Consider the following 21246-nt stretch of genomic DNA (forward strand, 5'->3'; position numbering starts at 1 on the left):
AGGAAAAAAATTACTTCAAAAAGAAAGCCTCAGCTGGTCTTAGCTTCATTTCTTGAAAAATCCCTGTAGTCCCAAATGATCTACAGATCCCCCTAGTCCCAAAACAGTCAAAAGATTTTCTATAACAAATTTATTAATTATTACAATGCAATTATTTATTAAATAATAAAATATACTGTATGCAAATAAGAAAGGCTGAGTACATTTCTGATTAATAAAGGATGCCAAATCTTAGTAGTTAGAATAATAATAATTGCTCTAGTCAGATTAACTATTTCAGATTCTATCTGCAAACACACATGACAGGAAGAAGACTCAACATATTTACAAGCAAAGGTGAAGATGCAATCTACTTCTTCATATGGGAATTAACAAGACATCCAAGAAGATGTGAAAGGGGAAAGATATTAGAAGTTATTAATTACTATATATTTCTTAAAGCATGTTAACAAAATAGTTCACAAAAGCACTGGCAATCAGAGTATTCAACCCAGCCACATACAAAGGTCAAAACAGAAGATGGAAATTAGGCAGCACTTACCTCAGGTGGTTTTCTACCTAGAAGCAGATAAGTAGCCATCACTTCATCGTACTTTTGGTTTACTAAGGACTCATGGATTTCTTCTCTTGAAAACCCCATTGTGACCATAATGTCTAAAAGTAAAAGGAGATAGATCCATTAGCAGAAGCAGTGCTTGAGTTTACTGACAATTTAAGAACAAGGAAAACAGAAAAACCCCTTGTAATTTAACAGGTAACTAGGATTCAACTCAACCAGTATCATCTTTGCTATGCAAAATCAAAGAGGCTACAATTCCATTCTTTCATTTTTATTTTCTTCTTGAATGTTCTCGACTACGTCACCCACAGAGTCAGAGAATGGTAGGGGTTGTAAAAGACCCCTGTAGATCATCTAATCCAACACGCCTGCCAAAGCACGTTCACCTACACCAGGTAAACAGCAGGTGTTCAGCATGATTCAACATTAAACGCTACTCAATAAACAATTAAAACACTGGCAAATAGGAGCCATGAAAGGCTACAGGTCCAGTACATGACCACAACAGACAAAAATTCTTGCCCTCACAGCAGAATCCATTTCCTTCTGCCTGTTGAATTCTGTAAGCTTATATGTCTTGTGCCGTGCTTGTAGATTCACGTCAGCTGAGTGAAGCCACAAAAATAGTTATGAGGGCATCACAATGAAATTTCTCATTTAAATAAAAAGGAAACATTTTATTTGTATGATTAGATTGTATCTCAAATTCAATAAAATTTTAGTGTGACTTACAAGATAAAATTGCCTAGGTACATCAGATGCAACCTAAGAGTCCTACCTATTCTCTTGGTGTCATTAAAATCTGGTTCAGGCTCAGTATATGGCTTTAGTTCTTCTTCTTCATGGCCAACGTTCATCCACCGATCCTTCATAATTTGCTAAGAAATGAAAAGAGCTTTACGTCAATATGCCATTTACACAGCCAATTAAATCTGTGCTAGTTGATCTAGGGAAAAACAACTCAAAATTCATAATAATCTGAATGCTGCTCTTTCCCTCCCACTTTTTCCCCTCACATTTTACTGTTTCTTATTTTATCTTTCACATCCTTTCACTTCCATTAATTTATCCCCCCCACTCTTACCCTTTACAATACATACACTCCCAAAATACTTGAAGAGCTACTGAGAGAAAAAACCTGCACTTTCAAAACACAAATCTTTCATTTTATACCTGTCACTTCCACTGTCTCTTAATCTCATCTTGCTGAGTGCCTGACACTCATACTCTCATCTTGATTAAGATCCCTAGATACTAACTAGGTATCTAGATTCTACAATACCAGCTCTATCACAATAAATAACTCCTTCAAATAATAAAAAGCAAGTGTTTAGAAACCAGGGAATATTTCAGGAGTGTGCCAATGCTTCCTACAGTCATTCATTTCAAGATAGTGATGCCAACTGGCCATTTTTTCCTATGTATCTTCTCACTGCAGTTGACCTAAATATGTTCACAATTTGGCTGGAGGGAGAAATACCTCTTAACTCTCTCTGCACCACACAGATATTTACTTTATAAATGTCTCCAGCATTCTTTGGAAAATTTCCTTCTGCTGTGGCCTGGATCTTTTTTATGCCTGCAAGACTGGTCAGCTGGAATCTCAAACCACCACCACAATTTCTCCTTAAGATCATATCAGTCTTTAAAACATTTTCCCTCCTACAACAACAGGCAAATATGCCTCTTTAGAGACAGATGCTAGTATTGCTCACTAGATTGACAGAAGAGAGAAACAAGTGCCAGCAAGTCAAGTTTCCCACAGGCTGCAAATATGCCTCGCAAACACCAAATGAAGTTATTTCTCACAAAGAGCAAGAAACTCAATTTTCCATTGATATAACCAAATTCTTTGTATGTAGTGCTGCTGCCAAATTACAGACCCAAATAGCTGCATCCTTACAAGAACAATACATAACTTTGTTTTTGCGCCAGTTAACATTTTGCTGACAATAAGTCTTTAAGATTTGATCGAAGTTCTACCACAGAACTGATCTTTTGGCTTTTGAGAAGGATAAGGGGGAAAGGGATTGTGAACACATATTGCTATACTGCATTTCTGGCACAGAGAGCGCAAGTCTATTTGACAACAGGCTTTCTTGTAGCAACATGATAGATACCCCAAAGAGTTCCATGCAGTATCTGCCATTAGAGTTTTTAAAAAATCCTATTAATTAAATCTAAAGTTTAAGCACGATGAGGTGTCCAGGTGGTAAGAATCACACTGCTCAAGTCCTACCTCCCTTCCTTGACCCATCTTGAATTAGAAGGCAAACACAACAATTCCCACTTAACAGTTTTTTCTCTCTCTTCAGTAGGTGGATCTATATAGTTTGATGTAATCTGCTCTAGGTTTCCATCTGTTAAATATCTAAACTTTTCCTAGCTTCTGCCTTTTAAATATATGATCTCATAGGCGTACTGAGTTATTGTACAACTCTTAAAACAGTCTCTTACAATCAAGCAGTCAAATGACACAAATGATTCAATTCCAGGATCTAGATCCTACATCTGTCCAAGTTCAACTGAGCTTCTAGTCAATTGATTAAAGAGCAGCAGCCTTAATCAGGGTATTTAAAGATCAATCCAAACTGAATTTCAAGCAACTAAATATAATACTATCTATGGTGTTTCCCTCTATTTTCAGTAAAACTGAATAAACTAATACAAATTTGGCCTGGCTCAACACCTGTCTGTCTCAAAATCCTTTGGTTTACTTCTCCTTGTAAGCACAAATCTATTCTGTGGGAATTTCATATACTGTTGCTTTCCAAAGAATTGAAGACTGGATGGAGGAATCTGTTGAAAGGCTGGTAGTTAAGACAGATCCATGTATTTTCCAACAATGCATTTTCCTCATCTCTTCCTATGAAGATTTACTGCTATACAACAACATTCTCCTGCTTCTTGAATGTTTCCTTTCAGCTGCAACCATGAAGAAGTCTAGAAGAATGATTTTAATAAAAGTTTGCCAGGTCCTTAACAGAGGAAAACTGCCAAGACTAACCATATGCTGTTGATCCTGTGTCTGTCTCAGCTTTGATGCTAATGCCACTGACAAACACCCCATCGGGTGACCTGGGAAAAAACATGCATAGGAACTGAGCGAATGTATGGCTAGGACCAAGCAACTAATTACAAGACAAAGCACAAGGAAAAGTCCTCCCCACTTAAGATGCCATCGTCTTTCTACTTCTAGAAACTTAAAAAAAAAGTGTACTTTCATTTTAAATATGTATTTTTAGAAGAGCTCAGACAGAAGAAATAGTAATTCCTTTCCAAGCCATGTATCATAGCTTTCTAATTCACCAAACCTGACTTCAACAACATTGCTTCTAAAAAAGTTTGTGATGTCTCTCTCCCTCAGATTAGCATACTAGTCAAGGACTGTTATCATCAGTATTTTGGTATTGGCTCAAGACACTCTGCCACACAATATTTACTCGCACACTTCCACAGAATCTGACAACTACGCCATTCCAGTAAGGCTGATATTCAATACCCCTCTCCAGGGACAGGAAGGAATTTTATAACAACTGGGTAAGACCACAATATCTAGAATGAAAGCGAAATTAGACCTAAAGAGAAACTGCTGAAAATCCAGGAGAAAGTTCATTAAAAAGAGAATCTGTTTCCTAAAACTTCAACACAACACAAAGAAAAAAGCAATCTTTCACCATCTTTGAGTGACTATGCTCTTATCACTCTGTCCTCTAGACAGTAGGAAATACCATCAATGAATATCAGTTAAGTAGAAGCCACCATTCAATATTCTCTTCAGTACAAACTTTATTCAAGTTAAAATTATTTATAGCAAGTCACAAACCAGCAACAGCTTGAAATAAGTTGCATGCAGCCAGAATTCCATAAATGCAGGCTTCCTTGCACAGGTAGCATCCATGCCCGGAAGCATAAATCACACTACTGCAAATAAAAAGCTGCTGAAGTGGGATTTATTCTCTAGCACACCATTCACTGCTGCACAAGTATGCACAGAAAGATGAAACAAAAGTCACTGGTGATTAAATCATGCAAATACTATTTTAAAACCATTATATTTATCTTCTTCTCTACTTTCATCTCTATGGTAAGTAGATGTTATTTTTAAAAGTCTCTCATCGTTAAAGAAATCACAAAATAGAACAGAGCAGCATTCTCTGCTGCTCTACACAAAATATTTGTTAAAGATCTGCTCCAGAATTATCCATCAAGTACTTGTCAATACAGCAAACCTGAAGAAAGCTGCCCCTTAAAAACACTGAATCTCATAGACATCTTACATATTATGCACAGATAGTCTCTGCATCCCATGAAGAGAAAATCTAATGTACTAACAACAACAAAAAAAAAATCCCACTCAATAGAAATCCTCAAAACAGATTTTAGCTGAGGGACACAGCAGGTATTAATATATATATAATTTTCCAGCTATTCAGAAACAAAGCTACCAAAAGGGGGGGAAGGAGGGGGAGGAAGGACTGAACAGAAATAACTAGCAATTATTAGCTTGTCATTCAAAGAGTTCTTAGTGTTCATCTGTACAATGACACTAAAACAAACAAAACCCCCACAGTTTTCTATCACAGTTATTCTTCTTGTATTTATCCTTTTATAGAGGTCATGCTGGAAATGGTAAGCTAGGTCAAAAACGTCTATGGCACTGCCTGCTGCTGTTTTTGTCTTTCTGAAAAACTCTAAGCAGAAGATATTTACAATCCTGTCCTTCTTTCCACACATTTTGAACTAGCTCCATTACCTGATAGAAACTAGTCGGAGCAGTTTGCACTCTGAAATGCTGTGAAAGGACAGTCTTTAGTCAGATGCAATTAAGGTTAGATTTCCACTCATTAACACTTTCATTTTCAAGCTACACTATTTGTTTCTGGGACATTTCCTCATTTTTTAAACAAGACTTCTGGGCCTTTAAAATAGGAAGAAAGTACCTACTGTGAAAAATAAGCAAGCCTTAAGCAATTATTGCATTTTATTCTTTCTTAATCTGAACCTCCTTTTTTTTTTTCCTCAGGGTGAAATTACTTACTTCCAAACTGCCTCGTTTTATTGGATTCAGCACTAGTAGCTTCTTAAGTAGATTTTCACAGTCTGTGGACATATAGAATGGAATGCGGTATTTCCCCCTCAGTACTCGTTCCCTCAGTTCCTTTAAAATAAAGTTTTAAAAGGTGAGCCTATTCATGACACAGAAGATTTAGAGAGTAAAAAGCCAAGCTTTCCTATTGTAATCATACCTTTAGATTCTGACCATCAAATGGCAATGATCCGCTTACTAGTGTGTACAAAATCACCCCAAGGCTCCATACGTCTACTTCAGGACCATCATATTTCTTTCCTTGAAAAAGTTCAGGAGCAGCATAAGGCGGGCTTCCACAAAATGTGTCCAGTTTATTACCGACTGTAAATTCATTACTAAAACCAAAGTCTGCAATTTTAATGTTCATGTCTGCATCAAGTAGAAGGTTTTCTGCCTAAGAGAAAAATGAAAGAGGAAAAGGACAATTTATGTATTAGAATTTGATCTATATATTATAGTGTATAATTTATCAATAAATGCAAAAATGTTTCATCTCCTAAAATGCCTCACCATCTGTATCTTTCTGGCGGAACAAAAGAAACTAATCCCCTTATTAACATCACAAAGGTTGAAAATCGACTATGTTTACTCAGGAAAATATAACCGTTAAAAGCAGCTAAACCCACTTCAAAGTTCACTAGTGAATCAACTACAAAGATTCTTTTCTGGAAGAAATAACTTAGTTTGGCTTTGGACTGAAGAAGCCAGACATCTCAGAATAGCAGTTGCAGCTTTTGATAGGTCCATGCTAACTTCTAATGCCAAGAAGCGTAAATCTAATCGCAGACATCATTTACCATTTTGGTGGAATAAATGTTAGAAGGTATTTAAGACTTCTAAAGATCTCTTCTGCCTACAAGATGAAACACTTCAAATTACATCCTGTATCTTAGCATTCTGTACCAAACAACTTCTCTCTCCTTTATTATTAGTGCTTGCTTTAGCAGTAACACCACGGTAAGTATTAGATCATGTATGAAGAAATGCCTATATTTTACATCTAGGAATACTAATGCCTGTGCAGCAATCATCATGTGAATGCAATGCATCACATACATAGACACAAATACTCAGGAACCTGGGAAGTCAGTAAACAGTATCTTATACTTAAAATCACAATTAGGTCAAAATATTAAGAGAACCAGGTTAGAGAAATACCATACGTTACCAGAAAAAAAGAAATAGAGCGCATTTCTTGAAAAGTAAAGATGCAGTGCGAGGAGTGTAGTAGCACTGGGAAATGTTTACTCATCTAACTAGGTCTCAGCTCCTGATCTGCATATCAGCAACACAGGAGCAACACTGAGGAGCGCGTGAACCCTTCTTTTTCAATGGAAGGACAGACAATAGCCAGAGCAAAGGATACACTTAATCGCCAAATATCAGTTTTATAGCAACAGACATCTGTCATCAGATGCTGCACTGAGAATTGAGTACACAAAATAAAATGCCTCGGTTTAGGAACAGAGAAGCAGCAATAAGTTTTGTAAGTTGCCTTCATCAGAAGGGTGAAGGTGACTTTGTTGAACTTTGCTTGTTGGTTTTATTTCTAACCATTTTAATTGTCTCCTGTTCACTGAGTGCAAATGACTACCAGTATATGAAGGAAATACCTACGAATTTAGCCTTTATCAGGAGCAAAAATCAACCCGTTTTTACAAACTAACTATCCTGGAAAATATTTTATTTTCCCAATTCATTGCCTGTAATCTCAGCTGGTTCCAGCTGATGTGCCTACAGAGTCACAGAGATATTTTCCAGATTTGACAGCCTTCTACATTACTGCACAAAGCCTTCATTTTCTTTGTGGTGAAAACATTACTGTCCATGCAGCTGCTCTGCGATTACAATAGTCCTCCTAGTTCAACAGTACTCTGCTACCCAAGTACCTCATGCTGTTATGTTCCTTACTTCAAACAAAAACACCAAAAAAAAAAAAAACCTTTTTAGTGTGCCAAATAGAAAGTTGATGGTGTTATTGGTTACATGTTCACAGCAAAAAGTATTAACAGTCACTGAAAATTTTAAGATAAAGTTTTACACATCACAGTACAAGCAAAGTTGGAATTGATTATTAGTCCTTTCTATGCAAGCTGTTTATAAGTACAGAAAATTAAAAGGAGACAGTTTGAATACACATTGTTCTTGCACTGTCTCCTCTTCTGCTGGAATAGCCTGGACAAACTTGCACATTTTCTTACATGTCTCCCTAGTTTAGTCTGAAGTAACTTACGTTTGAAGGTGTTTATCCTGTTATTAAAGCCAAAAAGGCTTATTAAAAAATCTCCAAAGTGGTGCTAGACCTCTGCCATGTACTGCTAACGATGTCGATTTGCCAGTGTGCTGATAACATGGAGAAAGTCAACAGAAGCAGATAGGAATGCAGATAGAACTTTAAAGCTGCTTCTTCCTTTATTATAGTTCCATGAGAAGAGTTTTCAGTGAGAGAGATGACAACATTTGGGGAGAATAGACAAAATCTACTTGGAAAGAGTAGAACACCTCCTCAAAGCCATACGGTTCAGCCCTTTTTTCTTTGGGAAATGTATTTTGCACTGGTTAGGCTGACTGAAATGAGTCTAGCATAACTCCATCCAAGGGAAGATGGAGGTGAAAAGCAAACAAAGAAATCATTTTGGAGTCTGCCTGCCTTTCTTGGAAATAGGAAGGAAATCAGCAGTAGAGTACTTGTGACAGATGGTGAAAGGGTTCCTGCACGAACACTGCAAAAGCAGTTCTGCATAGTCCTGTGAGCTATGCAGTGAGCCATATGCATGGCATGGAACTAGGAAATGAATGAGGTGGGGGAAGGCTGTTATGGGCACTGGGACAAAAAGTGGGATGCAGGATGCTAACTAACTGCAGGGCCTAATGCAGTAAGACTCAATAACATATTTAGCAAGTTAATTAGCAAATCGGCACCAGATAAGCACAAGGGAATGGCTGGTTCCCTACTCCCAGTCAAACATAGGGCCAAGACAATTAGTGAAAGTGGTTCATCCAGCAAAGCCAATAGCTCCGTAGGTGCAGCCCTCCGGAAAGCTCAACAACAGTATCTACGGTCAGCTGTAGAGAGCTTGACAAAACATTCACAGGCTTCAAACCTCCATACAAGACAGGGAAGATTTTTTTTTTTTTAAATCAATATTTTAATGACATCCAGACGCTTCCTTTGTCCATTCTGTCTTCAGAGTGCCGGCCAGGCACCTTCATCATCAGATGACAATGGTCCTGGGGCAGGGAGGACTTAACAGAAAAGGATGTATTATCCAGCACCATATGCACAAGCAGGAGCTGGCAGATTGACAGGTAGTAGGGAACAGATTTGTAAGAAAGAGGTTGAGAGCACGCTGCATTGTCTTATAAGAAAGTTAACACAAAAGACACTGGTGAGAAAAACCCTTAGGAATTAATTATTCAACCTCAGCTTTTCACCAGTGTTTAGATACATTACTAAAAAAGAACCTACCCCAGTGTTTTCTTTGTAAATGCACAAAGACAAAGCAAGAGCACAAGCCAACTTTTAAGCGGGTGAATATCTTGTGTCCAAGTCCCATGATATCTAAACCTGGCACGAAGACAACTTCGGAATGAACGTTTAGGTTGTAGTTGCAATTACAGGACTCTTTAAAATGGTCTGGTATGTTTATACAGATAGATTATTAGAAAGTATCAAAAAAAAAAAGGAAGCTCAACTAATTTCTTTTAGCTTAGTTTTATTTTTCTGCCTGAATTAAACATTAGAGAATAAACCAGAAGTTCAAACAGATTAAAAAATTAACATATTTCTTATGAATCACTAGCAAAAAAAATGTTTCATATATCTTCCACTATATTTTAACTGAAAATATTTTAATTAATTAGTGCTGACTGGTATCATTGAACTTCTGCAGCTTCAGTGCGTAGACATCTGCATGCCAGCAGGTATAATTCTTTGGAAAGCATGTCTTTTTCTTAAAGCCAAAACTGGAATGAAAGTAACACATGTTCTATTCTTGTCTTTCCCCTGTTCCAACAGGCAAGCTGCATAAATTTCGTGCTTCAGAAAACTTAGTATAAAATACTAGGGATAGTTCCCTCATTCACACGTTAGAGGCATTCAGAGACAGGGGCAAGGACAAGTATAAAGAATGAAATTAAGTCTATAATTTCAACCAGCAAAATGAAAAATAAGTAACAGCCTACCTTAAGATCACGATGAACTATGCATTTCTGATGACAGTACTGCACAGCAGATACAATCTGAAATACCAAGATAATCGGTGAAATAGTTTATTTCAACCTCAGTATAAGTTGTCATACATAATTTAGTAATTTTGGCTTCTGATACGACTCAGTAGAACATAAATTAATAAATAAAACAATGTTAGAAAATATTCATGTGAGTTTCAATAAAACTCAAACAGTGAAACTAAAAAGTCCCCCAGAGCAGCTAATTTTCTTATTAAAAGTTTAATACATGTTCCTCAGGGTAATAGAAGGAACATCTATTTTAAATGCAGATCAGCTAATAGTGATAGCTATAAAAGGAAGTTATTCCAGCCCCCAATCCAACAGATGGGTGTACCACCTCAGATCTTATCCCCCGAAATATTTGCAGCGTATCTCTGCAATTCATCCCTAACAGAATAGTTCATTCAACAATTTCACATCTTTTACATATGTATAACAAAAAAAATCTGAAATAGCAATTTAAAAGCAGTTTCTTTACATGTTAATTATACACCTTAATTCTGAAAAAGACCAAGTTTTATTTATCTAATTAAAGCTGTTCACAAAATTATCACCAAAAATAGTAAGAAGATTAAGTTTTGTAATAAGAATATGAAAACCTGTTACAGAACACCCTTCATACAAGACAGTGTGACATGACCCAGCAATACATGCCATCATATCAACATCTACATAGAATGTCTGTCAAATTCTAAAATTTTCAGAAAAGTATTAAAACATCATGTGAATCACAAGAAAAAATGTGGCTCCTAGGAACATCCACGAAAAAAAAAGAATGTAAAACAGTCTTACTATTATTAGACAGTATGTAGGAAGCAGATATTTTTCTCTTCAGGCATTTCTTCCAGCTTTAATAAACATTATCACAACAATGAATTTTTTTTTTAAGTAAAATAAGTATGATCACACTTATGTCTATCTGCAAACACCATATATAGAAACAAGAGAAAGAATGAATGTTAATTTCATACCTGCCTGAATTTTGCACGAGCCTCTTTCTCTTTCATTCTTCCATGTGCAACTAGGTAATCAAATACTTCTCCTGACCATGACAAGGACAAAACATTAATCCTATTGCCCACATTTCATTTTCTAACTCTCTTGCACAATCAAATCATGCCTGAAAACAATGCCACCACTACCACCCTCAGACCCCTGCTTCTTGAAGGAAAAGGATATAGAAGCAGACAGGAAAATATCCTTTTTACTGTTTGCATTGGATTTCATTTTTCAGACATATAATAGGCAAGAAATATAAAAATGGAACCTTTCATACGAAGGCTTCTTGAATTTTTAAAATAAATTTACTTAAACACTGTGAAACACAACAAAGTTTACTATAATAATGAAAAACATTCACATTGCATGTAAGACTTATTGGGAAACAGGCAACTACTTATATACCAGATTTGTTTTGCCGATTTCTAGCGGCTTCACTTAACAGTATCTATAGTACTTTTGTTCTTTTCCCCTCTTGTTGTCTTCCTGCTCAAACACCTTTCAGATCCTTATCTTTGCACCGTCTGACAAGCAGCCTTTCCTAGCTGATCACCTAAACAGGACTCCGCTCCACATTCAAACATTTCCCACTCAGACGCTAAGCATCTTCTCAAGCCGGTACCCACTACTCCTGATCTGCTGGTCTCCCCTCTCCTGTGCTCCTTATTCCCATCCCCCGATCTGCCTCTCCAAGTACTTTGGCACACATTTTCAAGATAAAATGAGGCACTAGTGCTTGCCTAAATATAGCAGATAAATACTGAGTCAAGTTTTTGTCAGAATCTGCACCAGGTTATCTCCCAATAGTCCATCAGAAACTGCAGAACTATAACTACCCTTAAGCACAAACCTAACAGGTTCCTTCCCAGCACATGATGCGAGCAAGACAGTCCACCCTGGGAGATCTGCTGTGAAGGCCAGATTGAAATAACCCATTAGCCATAAAATCCTTAAAATGCCTCCAGGCGTGCAACCACCATGGCTTCCCAAATTTCAGTTTATCCTTTAAACAGAATTAAGAATCCACTTACCCCCACTGGCATATTCCATTACCAAATACAATGTCTTTTCAGTTTCAATAACTTCAAATAATTTTACTGCAAGAAAAATGAATGAAAGAGAGATTGCACCAGGAAGCAAAAGCACAACACAATCAAAAAATTATAGTCGCAAAGCAAGTATAATTTATGGCCAGTGATAACACTAAACCATATGAAAACTTTATATCCTTTAGGTTAGCATTCTTTCGGTGGGGAAAAAAAGCAAAATTAATTTCTAAAACATGTTTGATAACAAAGCGTATTAATTCACTATTTTCTGAGAAATTTATGCACACTGTACAAATGAGTTCATGCTGAAATTAGTGTTTAATTTGACAGACGTCTTTAAGATCATACAAACCTTCCCCTGTTTTACTAGTAAATTGTTTCCAGTTAGAAATCTGAGATTCTGACCAACAGAAAACCGGTAACAGACGCATTAAGGCTGACAGACTTTCCTTGGATTGCAACAGTAATCATTCACTTAAAACAGCCACCCCCTCCACAGCCACCCCCAAGAAAACAAAACCCAGCAGAAGCTAAGAATGCTGGAAAAGCAACGAACAATTCACAGGATGAGAAGGGAGTGCCTAGCGTGTAATAACTTGTACACCTTGTCCATACCTTGTATGCAACAAGCCCTCTGGCCAATTCAGGACCATTAACTGTCTCTGGAACAAGACTGTCCAGCCCTCCTCAGCCAGAAGAATTGTCATCACAAAGTAGGGCCCTGAAGCTGTGGGGTAGGTGAAAGAACTAAAGCAGAAAGGGAAAATTACATACTTTTTAATTCTAGTTTTCTGGAAGTATCAGTCAGCAGGAGTCCTCCCTAGACTGAACCAATAAGAGTTTTCCTACTTTTACTTAAGAAACTCATGCCTTTTGGTCTCAAGTGCAATTTCAATGAAGAGGGGAGTTGGGGCCCTCAAAAGGCAGGAGTGCTCAGCATCTCCTACTTTGTGTTAGGAATTTCCTGCACCCAGCAGTTTCTCTCCTCAGAGCAAAATCTTTTTATCAAGCTGAGTCAATAAAGAGGTGAGACAACAAAGTATTTACTGAATGCTCACTGTCCTATTATGTCAATTAAGTTTAATGAAGAAGAGCTTAGTAGTAAAGTACAAAGAGTAAAAAGTAAACAGTATAAAAAAAAGTTTTCAGAAATGCAAGGCTCCTACCAATATTGGGATGATTCAGTATCTTCATTATTCGTACTTCTCGAAACAACTGTCAAGGAAACAAGACAATTTTCTTAGTGTATTTATCAGGGAAAAGTTATGCAAGATATGCAATTTTAGATGACAAAAAAAGGAGCAGCATAAGCCACAGAAAATAGCATTAGCATAAAATATAGATAAACATAGTGCAATGAATGCCAGAAAACATAATCTACATCTAATACATTATATAAGAATAACCACTACCAACTACATATCCAAACCAGACTGATTTTTAATCTTTATACAATCAGATACTGGTAAGTTTTATAGCAACTTCTGGAGTTTCACACCGACCAAACCAAAGAGATTATTCATACAAATCTTTGTTATCATTTTGCTCCAATCCAGCAATCCTGACATCCTCCTGTCTTGATGCTCCACAGAGGCAAAGTGGGCAAGTTCTGTTTTCTCACAACTACCAAGTTTTACAGTGGGTCGCAAACGGTGATGCCCCCTCTCCCCCTGGAAAGACCTGAAGGTTTATGATTGATGAAAGTCTTTTTATGATCCCAAGTCACATAATTTTAAAAAATTGGACAAACTTATAGTTTTAAGTGTATATACTTAGGACAATGGTGGGTTTACTTCTTTTTAAAAAAACAGAAACAAGAGGTCTTTGTTCTTAAATTTCTGGCATTCATGGGTTTATTGATTAAACAAGAGATGAATCATGACTAACCTAAGGATTCAAAGGGAATAAGGCAAATGAAAGGAATTGAAAATGACTACATACTTCTGTTACTCTGTACTTGAGACTGTCAATACTGGTAAGCTTGCACTGTTTTACTTCAAGTGAACAGCATATCCACATCATTGAATCTATTTACTGTGCTGCACAGTCTTTAGTCCCACATTAAGACGAAGTAGGATGCCAAAATGAAGGAAGAAAAGCTCGCTGGCTCCAGTGCAGTACTTAGACATTTTGAAAACGTCTTAGGACTGCAGCCCTCCTTACAGAGACACTTGGCTCACTGTGGAAGTGCACTGATGCTGTTTTGTTGGTCTGATATCTCAGAGGACATTTCTCCCTCCATTTTCAAAATCAGTACCATTGTTTCAGATGCTACCTCTGTAACAGGATACAATGATGCACGCCAGACACCAAAACACTTCTGCCCAGAGTAGCAATTTAGTTTCTATCTCGTGGTGGCTGAGGCTACAAGCTAAGAGACATTAAAATTCTTTTACTTAAGATAATTATGATGTTTGTTTACTCCATTTGTGCAACTTGCAACACTTCTAAAATCCACATTTATTCTACAAGCTAAGGTTATAGAACAACATCTCTCTGAAATTCAGCTTTTGATCAAGTAATAGCACTGCAGTTTTATATTTATATTAAAGTCACAGTGAAATTTTAAGTATTCAACTATCCACTCGCCTTAACATACCAGAAGGAAGCAAAGACTTAAAAAGCATTTCTCTGAGAAAACATGAGCAGTATGATGCCATTACCTTGTGTTCAAAATAGGTATGTAGTACTATGCACTAGAACTAACTTTAGCAAATATTCTTGTTTCCTCATAAAAACTGTTATTCCCATGAAAAAAACCAACATACTGGGCTTTTTTTTGTGCATTTTTTTGTTTTTTAAGTATTTGAATTTGTTGCACAAGAAAAGGTTTCTCAACTAAATAACTATCAATTAGTCAGAAGCTAACAAATAAACCAATAGATGGTACAGCTTCAGACAAGCTCCTAAGCAGCTATGTGGAAAACTGTAATTCCTGCCAGAAGATTAGAAAGATATTCCATGACTCAACAGTATTAATGCTAGTTTAAAAGTTCCAGCAATGAATGCATGTCTTCATAAAGAGAAATAAAATATTAGCCTTCTATAAAATAATCTCTAGTCTATAACAGAAATCATTAAGAAACAGTTTTACATGTAATGTGAAGCACAGTAACTGCAGAAAAAAAGAAATTATGTACATTATTCTATTCAATACTCCCACAGGGTTTAGAAGTTTACTAATTAGTTTAAGATTCAAATTGATTTCACAGCGACATGAAACTTTTCTTTCCATAAAGGAAAAAGACTACTAGGAAATGAACACATAAAGTCTACTTTTCTCATGACAAAACATTACTGACCTCTAGCCTCACAAAGACACTTTGTTATTGGGAAGAAACATTTACTTGCTCCAGTTCTGAATAGAAGACACCAAGATCCAAATATGGGCTTCAGGTTTATTCTATACAAATAGCATAGTTTTTCTTTTCATCATCTTGTATTATATATCCTGCTGAATAGACATTTTTTATAAAATTGGAGCATATGTTCTCATACAAAAGCAGGTACACAGTCAGGGTAGTCACCATTAGTATATCAAGAAACAGTAGTCACAACCTTTTGAAAGAAAGTAACTCTAAGGCAAATTCTAAATGAATTAAATCACAAGGTGAATCTGGATATTTTCTTGCTTGTTACTGGCTCTGAGGTGTCAGCGATTCATTTCGAGATTTTGACTCAAAGGCACTTTTAACATTGGTTGAAATGCATTTGCATGCTTAGAGCAAGAACAGGACAAGCTGGAAGGGTCAAAGTTACTGAGGTGACGCTCATCACACAAACCACGTCAAGAATACGCTGAGTGGAAACTGGCTTATTTTACAGACAGGATAGTGTCAGTCTTCCTACAAATGTATCAGAGCAGGGAAACTAAGAAATCAGCAGAGTAAGAATTGTAAGAATAGTTGAAATCTTGGAATCTACCTTACAGGTAGATGAATGATTCCAGGTTGGATGGAGCCTTGAGCAGCCTGATCTAGTGGCATGGCAGGAGGGGCAGAATTAGATGATCTTTAAGGTCCTTTCCAACTCAAACCATTATACGATTGTGTAAAGCATTCTACAAGAGTCTGGCAGAAGTCTCACAATCCACAGCCCTTGTTTTCAAGAGGGACTCCACCTTACCAGACGTCTGCTGGAAATATAACACAGCAGAGAAGAAACAGTCTGGGAGGTTCCTGGAGCGTGTGTAAGTTAACTTCCTGACACAGCTGGTAAGTGGTAACTACCAGGGACGTGCCTTGCTTGACCTGCTGTTTACAGAGAAGGACTGGTGGGAGATGTTGTCACAGGCCACCTTGGGCTTAGCAACCATGAAATGATAGAGTTCTCGATTCTTGGTGAAGTAAGGAGAGGGGTCGGCAAAATCATTACCACGGACTCCCTGGAGGGCAGACTTTGGCCTGTTCAGGATGCTGGTTAAGACAGTTCCCTGGGAGACAGTCCTGAAGGACAAAGGGGTCCAGGAAGATTGTACATTCTTCAACAAGGAAGTCTTAGAAGTGCAGGAGTAGCCAGTCCCCGTGTACCCTAAGACAAACTGGCAGGGAAAATGACTGGCCTGGCTAAACAGAGAGCTTTTGCTGGGATTCAGGGTTAAAAAAGGAGAGTTTATCACTTCTGGGTAAGGGCAGGCAACTCAAGAAGAGTACAGAGATCTCGTTAGATCATGCAGAGAGAGAAAGACAAAAGCCTAGGTAGAACTCAATCTGGCCACTGTTGTAAGAGACAAAGAATATTCCTGTAAACACATGAACAATGAGAGCCAAGGACAATCTCCATCCTTTGTTGGATGTTGGGGTAACATCGCTAACAAGGCTGAGGTACTTTAAATGCCTTCTTCACCTCAGTCTTCAATAGTCAAACCAGTTATCTCCAGCGTATTCACCCCCCTGAGCTGGAAGGTGGGGATGGAGACCAGAATAAACCCCCATAATCCAGGAGGAAGCAGTTAACAACCTGCTATGCCACCTGGACACTCATATGTCTATGGAACTGGATGGGGTCCACCCAAGAGTACTGAGGGAGCTGGTGGAGGAGCTTGCCAAGCCACTCCCCACCATTTATCAGCAGTCCTGGTTAACATGGGAGGTGCCAGATGAATGAAGGCTTGCCATTGTGACATCCATCTATAAGAAGAGCAGGAATGAGGATCTGGGGAACTACAGGCCTGTCAGCCTGACCTCAGTACCATAGAAGATTATGGAGTGGTTCATCTTGAGTGTGTTCACTGGGCTTGTGGAAGATAACCAGCGGACTAAGCCCAGACAGCATGAGTTTAGGAACTACAGGTCCTGCTTGAACAACCTGATCTCCTCCTATGGCCAGGCGACCCACCTACTATATGAGGGAATGCCTCTGGGTGTTGTCTACCTAGACTTTAGTAAAGCCTTTGACATTGTATCCCAGAGCATTCTCCTAGAGAAGCTGGCAGCTCATGGCTTAGAGAGTCATACTTTTTGCTGGGTAAAAAAGCCCAGCTGGATGGCCTGGCCCAGAGAGTTGTGGTGAAGGGAGTTAAATCGAGTTGGCAGCCAGTCACTAGCAGTGCTCCCTGGGGTGCAGTGTTGGGACTGGTTCTGTTTAAGAGGATTGAATGCTTCCTCAGTAAGTTTGCAAATGACACCAAATTGGGCAGGAGTGTTGATCAGCTTTACGGAAGGATGGCTCTGCAGAGGAATCTGGACAGGCTGGATCAATGGGCTGATGTCAATTATATGAGGTTTAACAAGGCCAAGTCCCGCACTTGGGACATAACAACCACATGCAACATCACAGGCTTGTGGAAGAGCAGTTGGAAAGCTGCCTGGCGGAAAAGGACCTGGGCGTGTTGGTTTCATCCAGCCAGCTGAACGTGAGCCAGCAGTGTGCTCATGTGGACAATAAGGCCAACAGCATCCTGCCTTGTATCAGAAATGGTGTGGCCAGCAGGAGCAGGGAAGTGATTGTGTCCCTGTACTGGGCACTGGTGAGGGCACACCTCAAATCTTGTGTTCAGTTTTGGGCCCCTCAGTAAAAGAAAGACACTGAGGTGCTACAGCATATCCAGAGAAAAGCAACAAAGCAGGTGAAGGGTCTGTAGCACAAGTCTTATGAGGAGAGGCTGAAAGAACTGGAGCTACTTAGTCTGCAGGAGACTGAGGGGAGGCCTCCCCCTCTTCCCCTTGCAGAAGTGTGCTGATCATTAACACTGCTTATGTCAATATCTATGTATTTATAAATAGAGATATCTTTAAACAATAGCCACTACCCCCCTCAATAACACCTAGGTTATCTCTAATTGCAAAGAGATGTATTAATGTAATGAGACCATAATTATTTCCTACAAAGCCAAACTTTTGTTTTTATAGAAATCTGGATGGAACAGTGAGATTAGTTCTCCTTTCATGGCAGGGCAAGCTGTAAGATTATATAATGTTCTACTTCACTGATGAAAATAGCACTTTCAGAATTCATGCACACCTCTACTTTCTAGAGTAGCAGTGTAGTACTCAATCAGAAGGTGTGCTTCTCAACTTTTCTCCCTCATCTCATCACATATTTGTATGACCATTCTTCATTGCTACCATCCAAAAAAGGTCTTGAACAAGCATCTACTTGTAGCTTCAATAGCTTCACTTTTAACAAAGAATATCCAATACCATACTCAATTTATAGAACTTGTACCTACAGAAAAGGCACAAGGCGTGAAAATGCAATTCCTGCTTTTCCAGTTTCATTTTTCAGGGCACAGACTGCAGAAAGCACAAAGACCTTCTGTTACATCATTGCTAAAACTCATATATGTCAGGTTGAATTCTGCATTTAAGATTTAATATTTTAGCTCACTACAATCAAACAAAAAATCTTCAGTTAAGCAAGGCTTTTTCTTGCTTTGAAAGACGTGTTTGAGTGCTTCTCTAGTTTCTAAATTATTACCAAGAAGGGATGTTGCAAAAAACCCCACAGCTTTTAATAGTAAACACACTCAAATTGTTCCAAATCTTCTACTACTTCTTCACTTCTGTTCTGCTTTTACCATCAGAAAGAACCTAAATTTGGACTTTAGATATGTCAAAAGAATAAAAAGATGACCACGGACAGCTAAAAAGAGAAAATCTGAAACGCCACTTACTAATCAAACCAATTAAGATATAAGCACCTTCTGCTCCACTAGCAGCTTGCAGAAGAGCAACAGAATGTTGTTTCAGAAACGTCCCTAGTGAAGCCAGTATAAGACGACACTTTCAATATAGTAGACATGCAGAAAATAGAACAGCTATTTTGATATAGACTTTAATTAAGATGAAACCCAAATACTTAACATTTGGGAACAAATTACAACCATGACAGTGGAAAAAAATAAGTCAGCACAATACGCAACTATCAGGATAGCAAGTTCACAACAAAACCAGCTCTGTCTTCTAAACAAGTGCTCACTGAGTAAGATGGGAACCACATACTGTGGTGCCCTTTGTTCAACATTGTTTATCTAATTAGAGAGGTAGAAATGCCGAAGCAAAAGGTATATTATAACTTAATTCTACCACACTGCATGTACAAAGATGCAAAATAAAAAATTCATCAGGTCAGCTCACCTCACTTCAGTCATATCTCCCAATTTAGGTTAAAATAACTATGCCTGCTAAGTACCCTGTCCATACTATATGGCATAAACAACATTGGAGAGTGATAAAGTACAAACTTAACACCTTCTCTGTTTCCATACCCAAGACTAACTACAGACCCAGCTTGTACGACACTTCAGCAACCGAAGTATGTGCTAAAATATTTCTGTTTACAAAACAGTGCATGAGAAACTATGATGACTCAATTCTTTTTACTTAAACTAGGTCAATAGCAAACACTAAAGCAAAATCTACTTGCACTTGGTACCCTTTATATCATACTGAGTCAAAAAGGAAAGGCACAAGGTCATTCACAAGACCAAAGATCACTACATCTTTGTTTCGTTTAATAATGTGCGCCAAAAATTACTGAAGGCCTTAAATATTTGCTGATCTGCATATGACCTACCAGCTTTGAAGTTCTAGAGTCTGTCCTCTCAACTATGCTAATTTACGTGGGTTCAAACTCAGGACTGGTATTTTTACTGCAGAAACTTACTACATTATTTCTTAAGAAACATTCATTAGAAAAGTGTAGTAGACAGATACCGTTGGAGTTGATGATCTAAGATCTTTTCCAGCCTAATGATTCTATGATATAAATGGCTTCTAACTGTATCTAAAAAAGTTTCTTATCAGCTTCCCACTCAAAAAACAAGTAACAACAATAATGCCCGATTGTATCAATATTTTGTGTACTGCCTGTGCAGCGTGACAGTGTCTTGAGTAGGCTACAAAAATTTCATTTATATTTGGAACGATTTTTTAACCAATTATTGAATATTTTGTGTGAAATGTGTGAAATTTGTGTGAACTTATTTATCATGAAAGCAATTATCCCAGAAGTAAGTTTCTCATGCTCAGTTTTCCAGAAACCTTTAATGATTTTCTTACCCTCTCATTGCTAAACAATGAGACAAAATCACCTAGCTCTCATACTGTAAATATCAACCTATGCAGGAAACAAGCTGTGTGAGCAGCACAGGATTTCCCCAATGTGCTCAGTCACATACTGCTTCTGTGGGTCCCTCTTCACTAGCTCAAATATTAGCGAAGAGATTTGCTTAATACAGGATCTAGGACTTAAGGACAGCAAAGCTTTTGCATGGATTCTGCACAGCAGGCTGAATTAAAGAAAAATAATGAATATCCTGAAGAACCCATACTCAAACAAAGACAATGAAGAAGAGAAATTAAAGCAAAAAAAACAAAGAATTGAAGGAAAAGAAATAAGGAGTAAGGTTGTTTATAAATTCCCATAACTAAAGTTACAGAATAAAATAAATGTAACAGCAGCCAAAATAAAAGACCAAGCAATAAAGCCTAGCCACTCTCTCTCATTCTACACCTACGGACAGCAGCAGTCTAGTATTTGTAAATAAAAAAGTACCCCAAATTTTTATAATGGACAACATCCAGTAGGACAACACAGCTTTTCTGTGCTTCAGCCAAAACTAAACACATGCATAGTTAAATAGTATAAAATCTCAAACCAAACAACCTCCCCTCCCAGCGTTTTGTTACAACACTTAACACAATGGTTATGATGGACTTCTCAATTTCTATCTACGCGCATAAACAAACAAGAATGTTCTGATTATGTCCAGTCATTTGTTCATTCTACACACAAAATAATTGCCAGAAGTCTCTTCAGTTTAACAAATATTTTATTAAAGTTGAGAGAATACAAAAACAGAGGCAAAAGGA

At 37.7% G+C, this 21246-nt stretch overlaps 1 protein-coding gene across 7 annotated transcripts in view; it reads right to left on the minus strand.

Moving 5' to 3' along the window:
* Positions 1-21246, minus strand: part of MARK1 (microtubule affinity regulating kinase 1) — a 58740-nt gene that overhangs the window by 14263 nt on the left and 23231 nt on the right. For 6 of the 7 annotated variants that reach the window (XM_054062045.1, XM_054062049.1, XM_054062044.1 and 3 more), the window contains exons 4-11: positions 13099-13147; positions 11915-11980; positions 10856-10926; positions 9837-9893; positions 5809-6045; positions 5601-5720; positions 1338-1437; positions 542-654 (exon numbers count right to left, since the gene is read on the minus strand). In XM_054062045.1, the coding sequence (XP_053918020.1) occupies positions 542-654; positions 1338-1437; positions 5601-5720; positions 5809-6045; positions 9837-9893; positions 10856-10926; positions 11915-11980; positions 13099-13147 (813 nt within the window). Of the gene's footprint in view, positions 1-541; positions 655-1337; positions 1438-5600; positions 5721-5808; positions 6046-9836; positions 9894-10855; positions 10927-11914; positions 11981-12547; positions 12672-13098; positions 13148-21246 lie in introns of those variants that run through there. The other variant, XM_054062051.1, reaches the window with a different exon arrangement.

The sequence above is a fragment of the Cuculus canorus genome, chromosome 3 (genome assembly GCF_017976375.1).
Source record: "Cuculus canorus isolate bCucCan1 chromosome 3, bCucCan1.pri, whole genome shotgun sequence".
Classification (NCBI taxonomy): domain Eukaryota; kingdom Metazoa; phylum Chordata; class Aves; order Cuculiformes; family Cuculidae; genus Cuculus; species Cuculus canorus.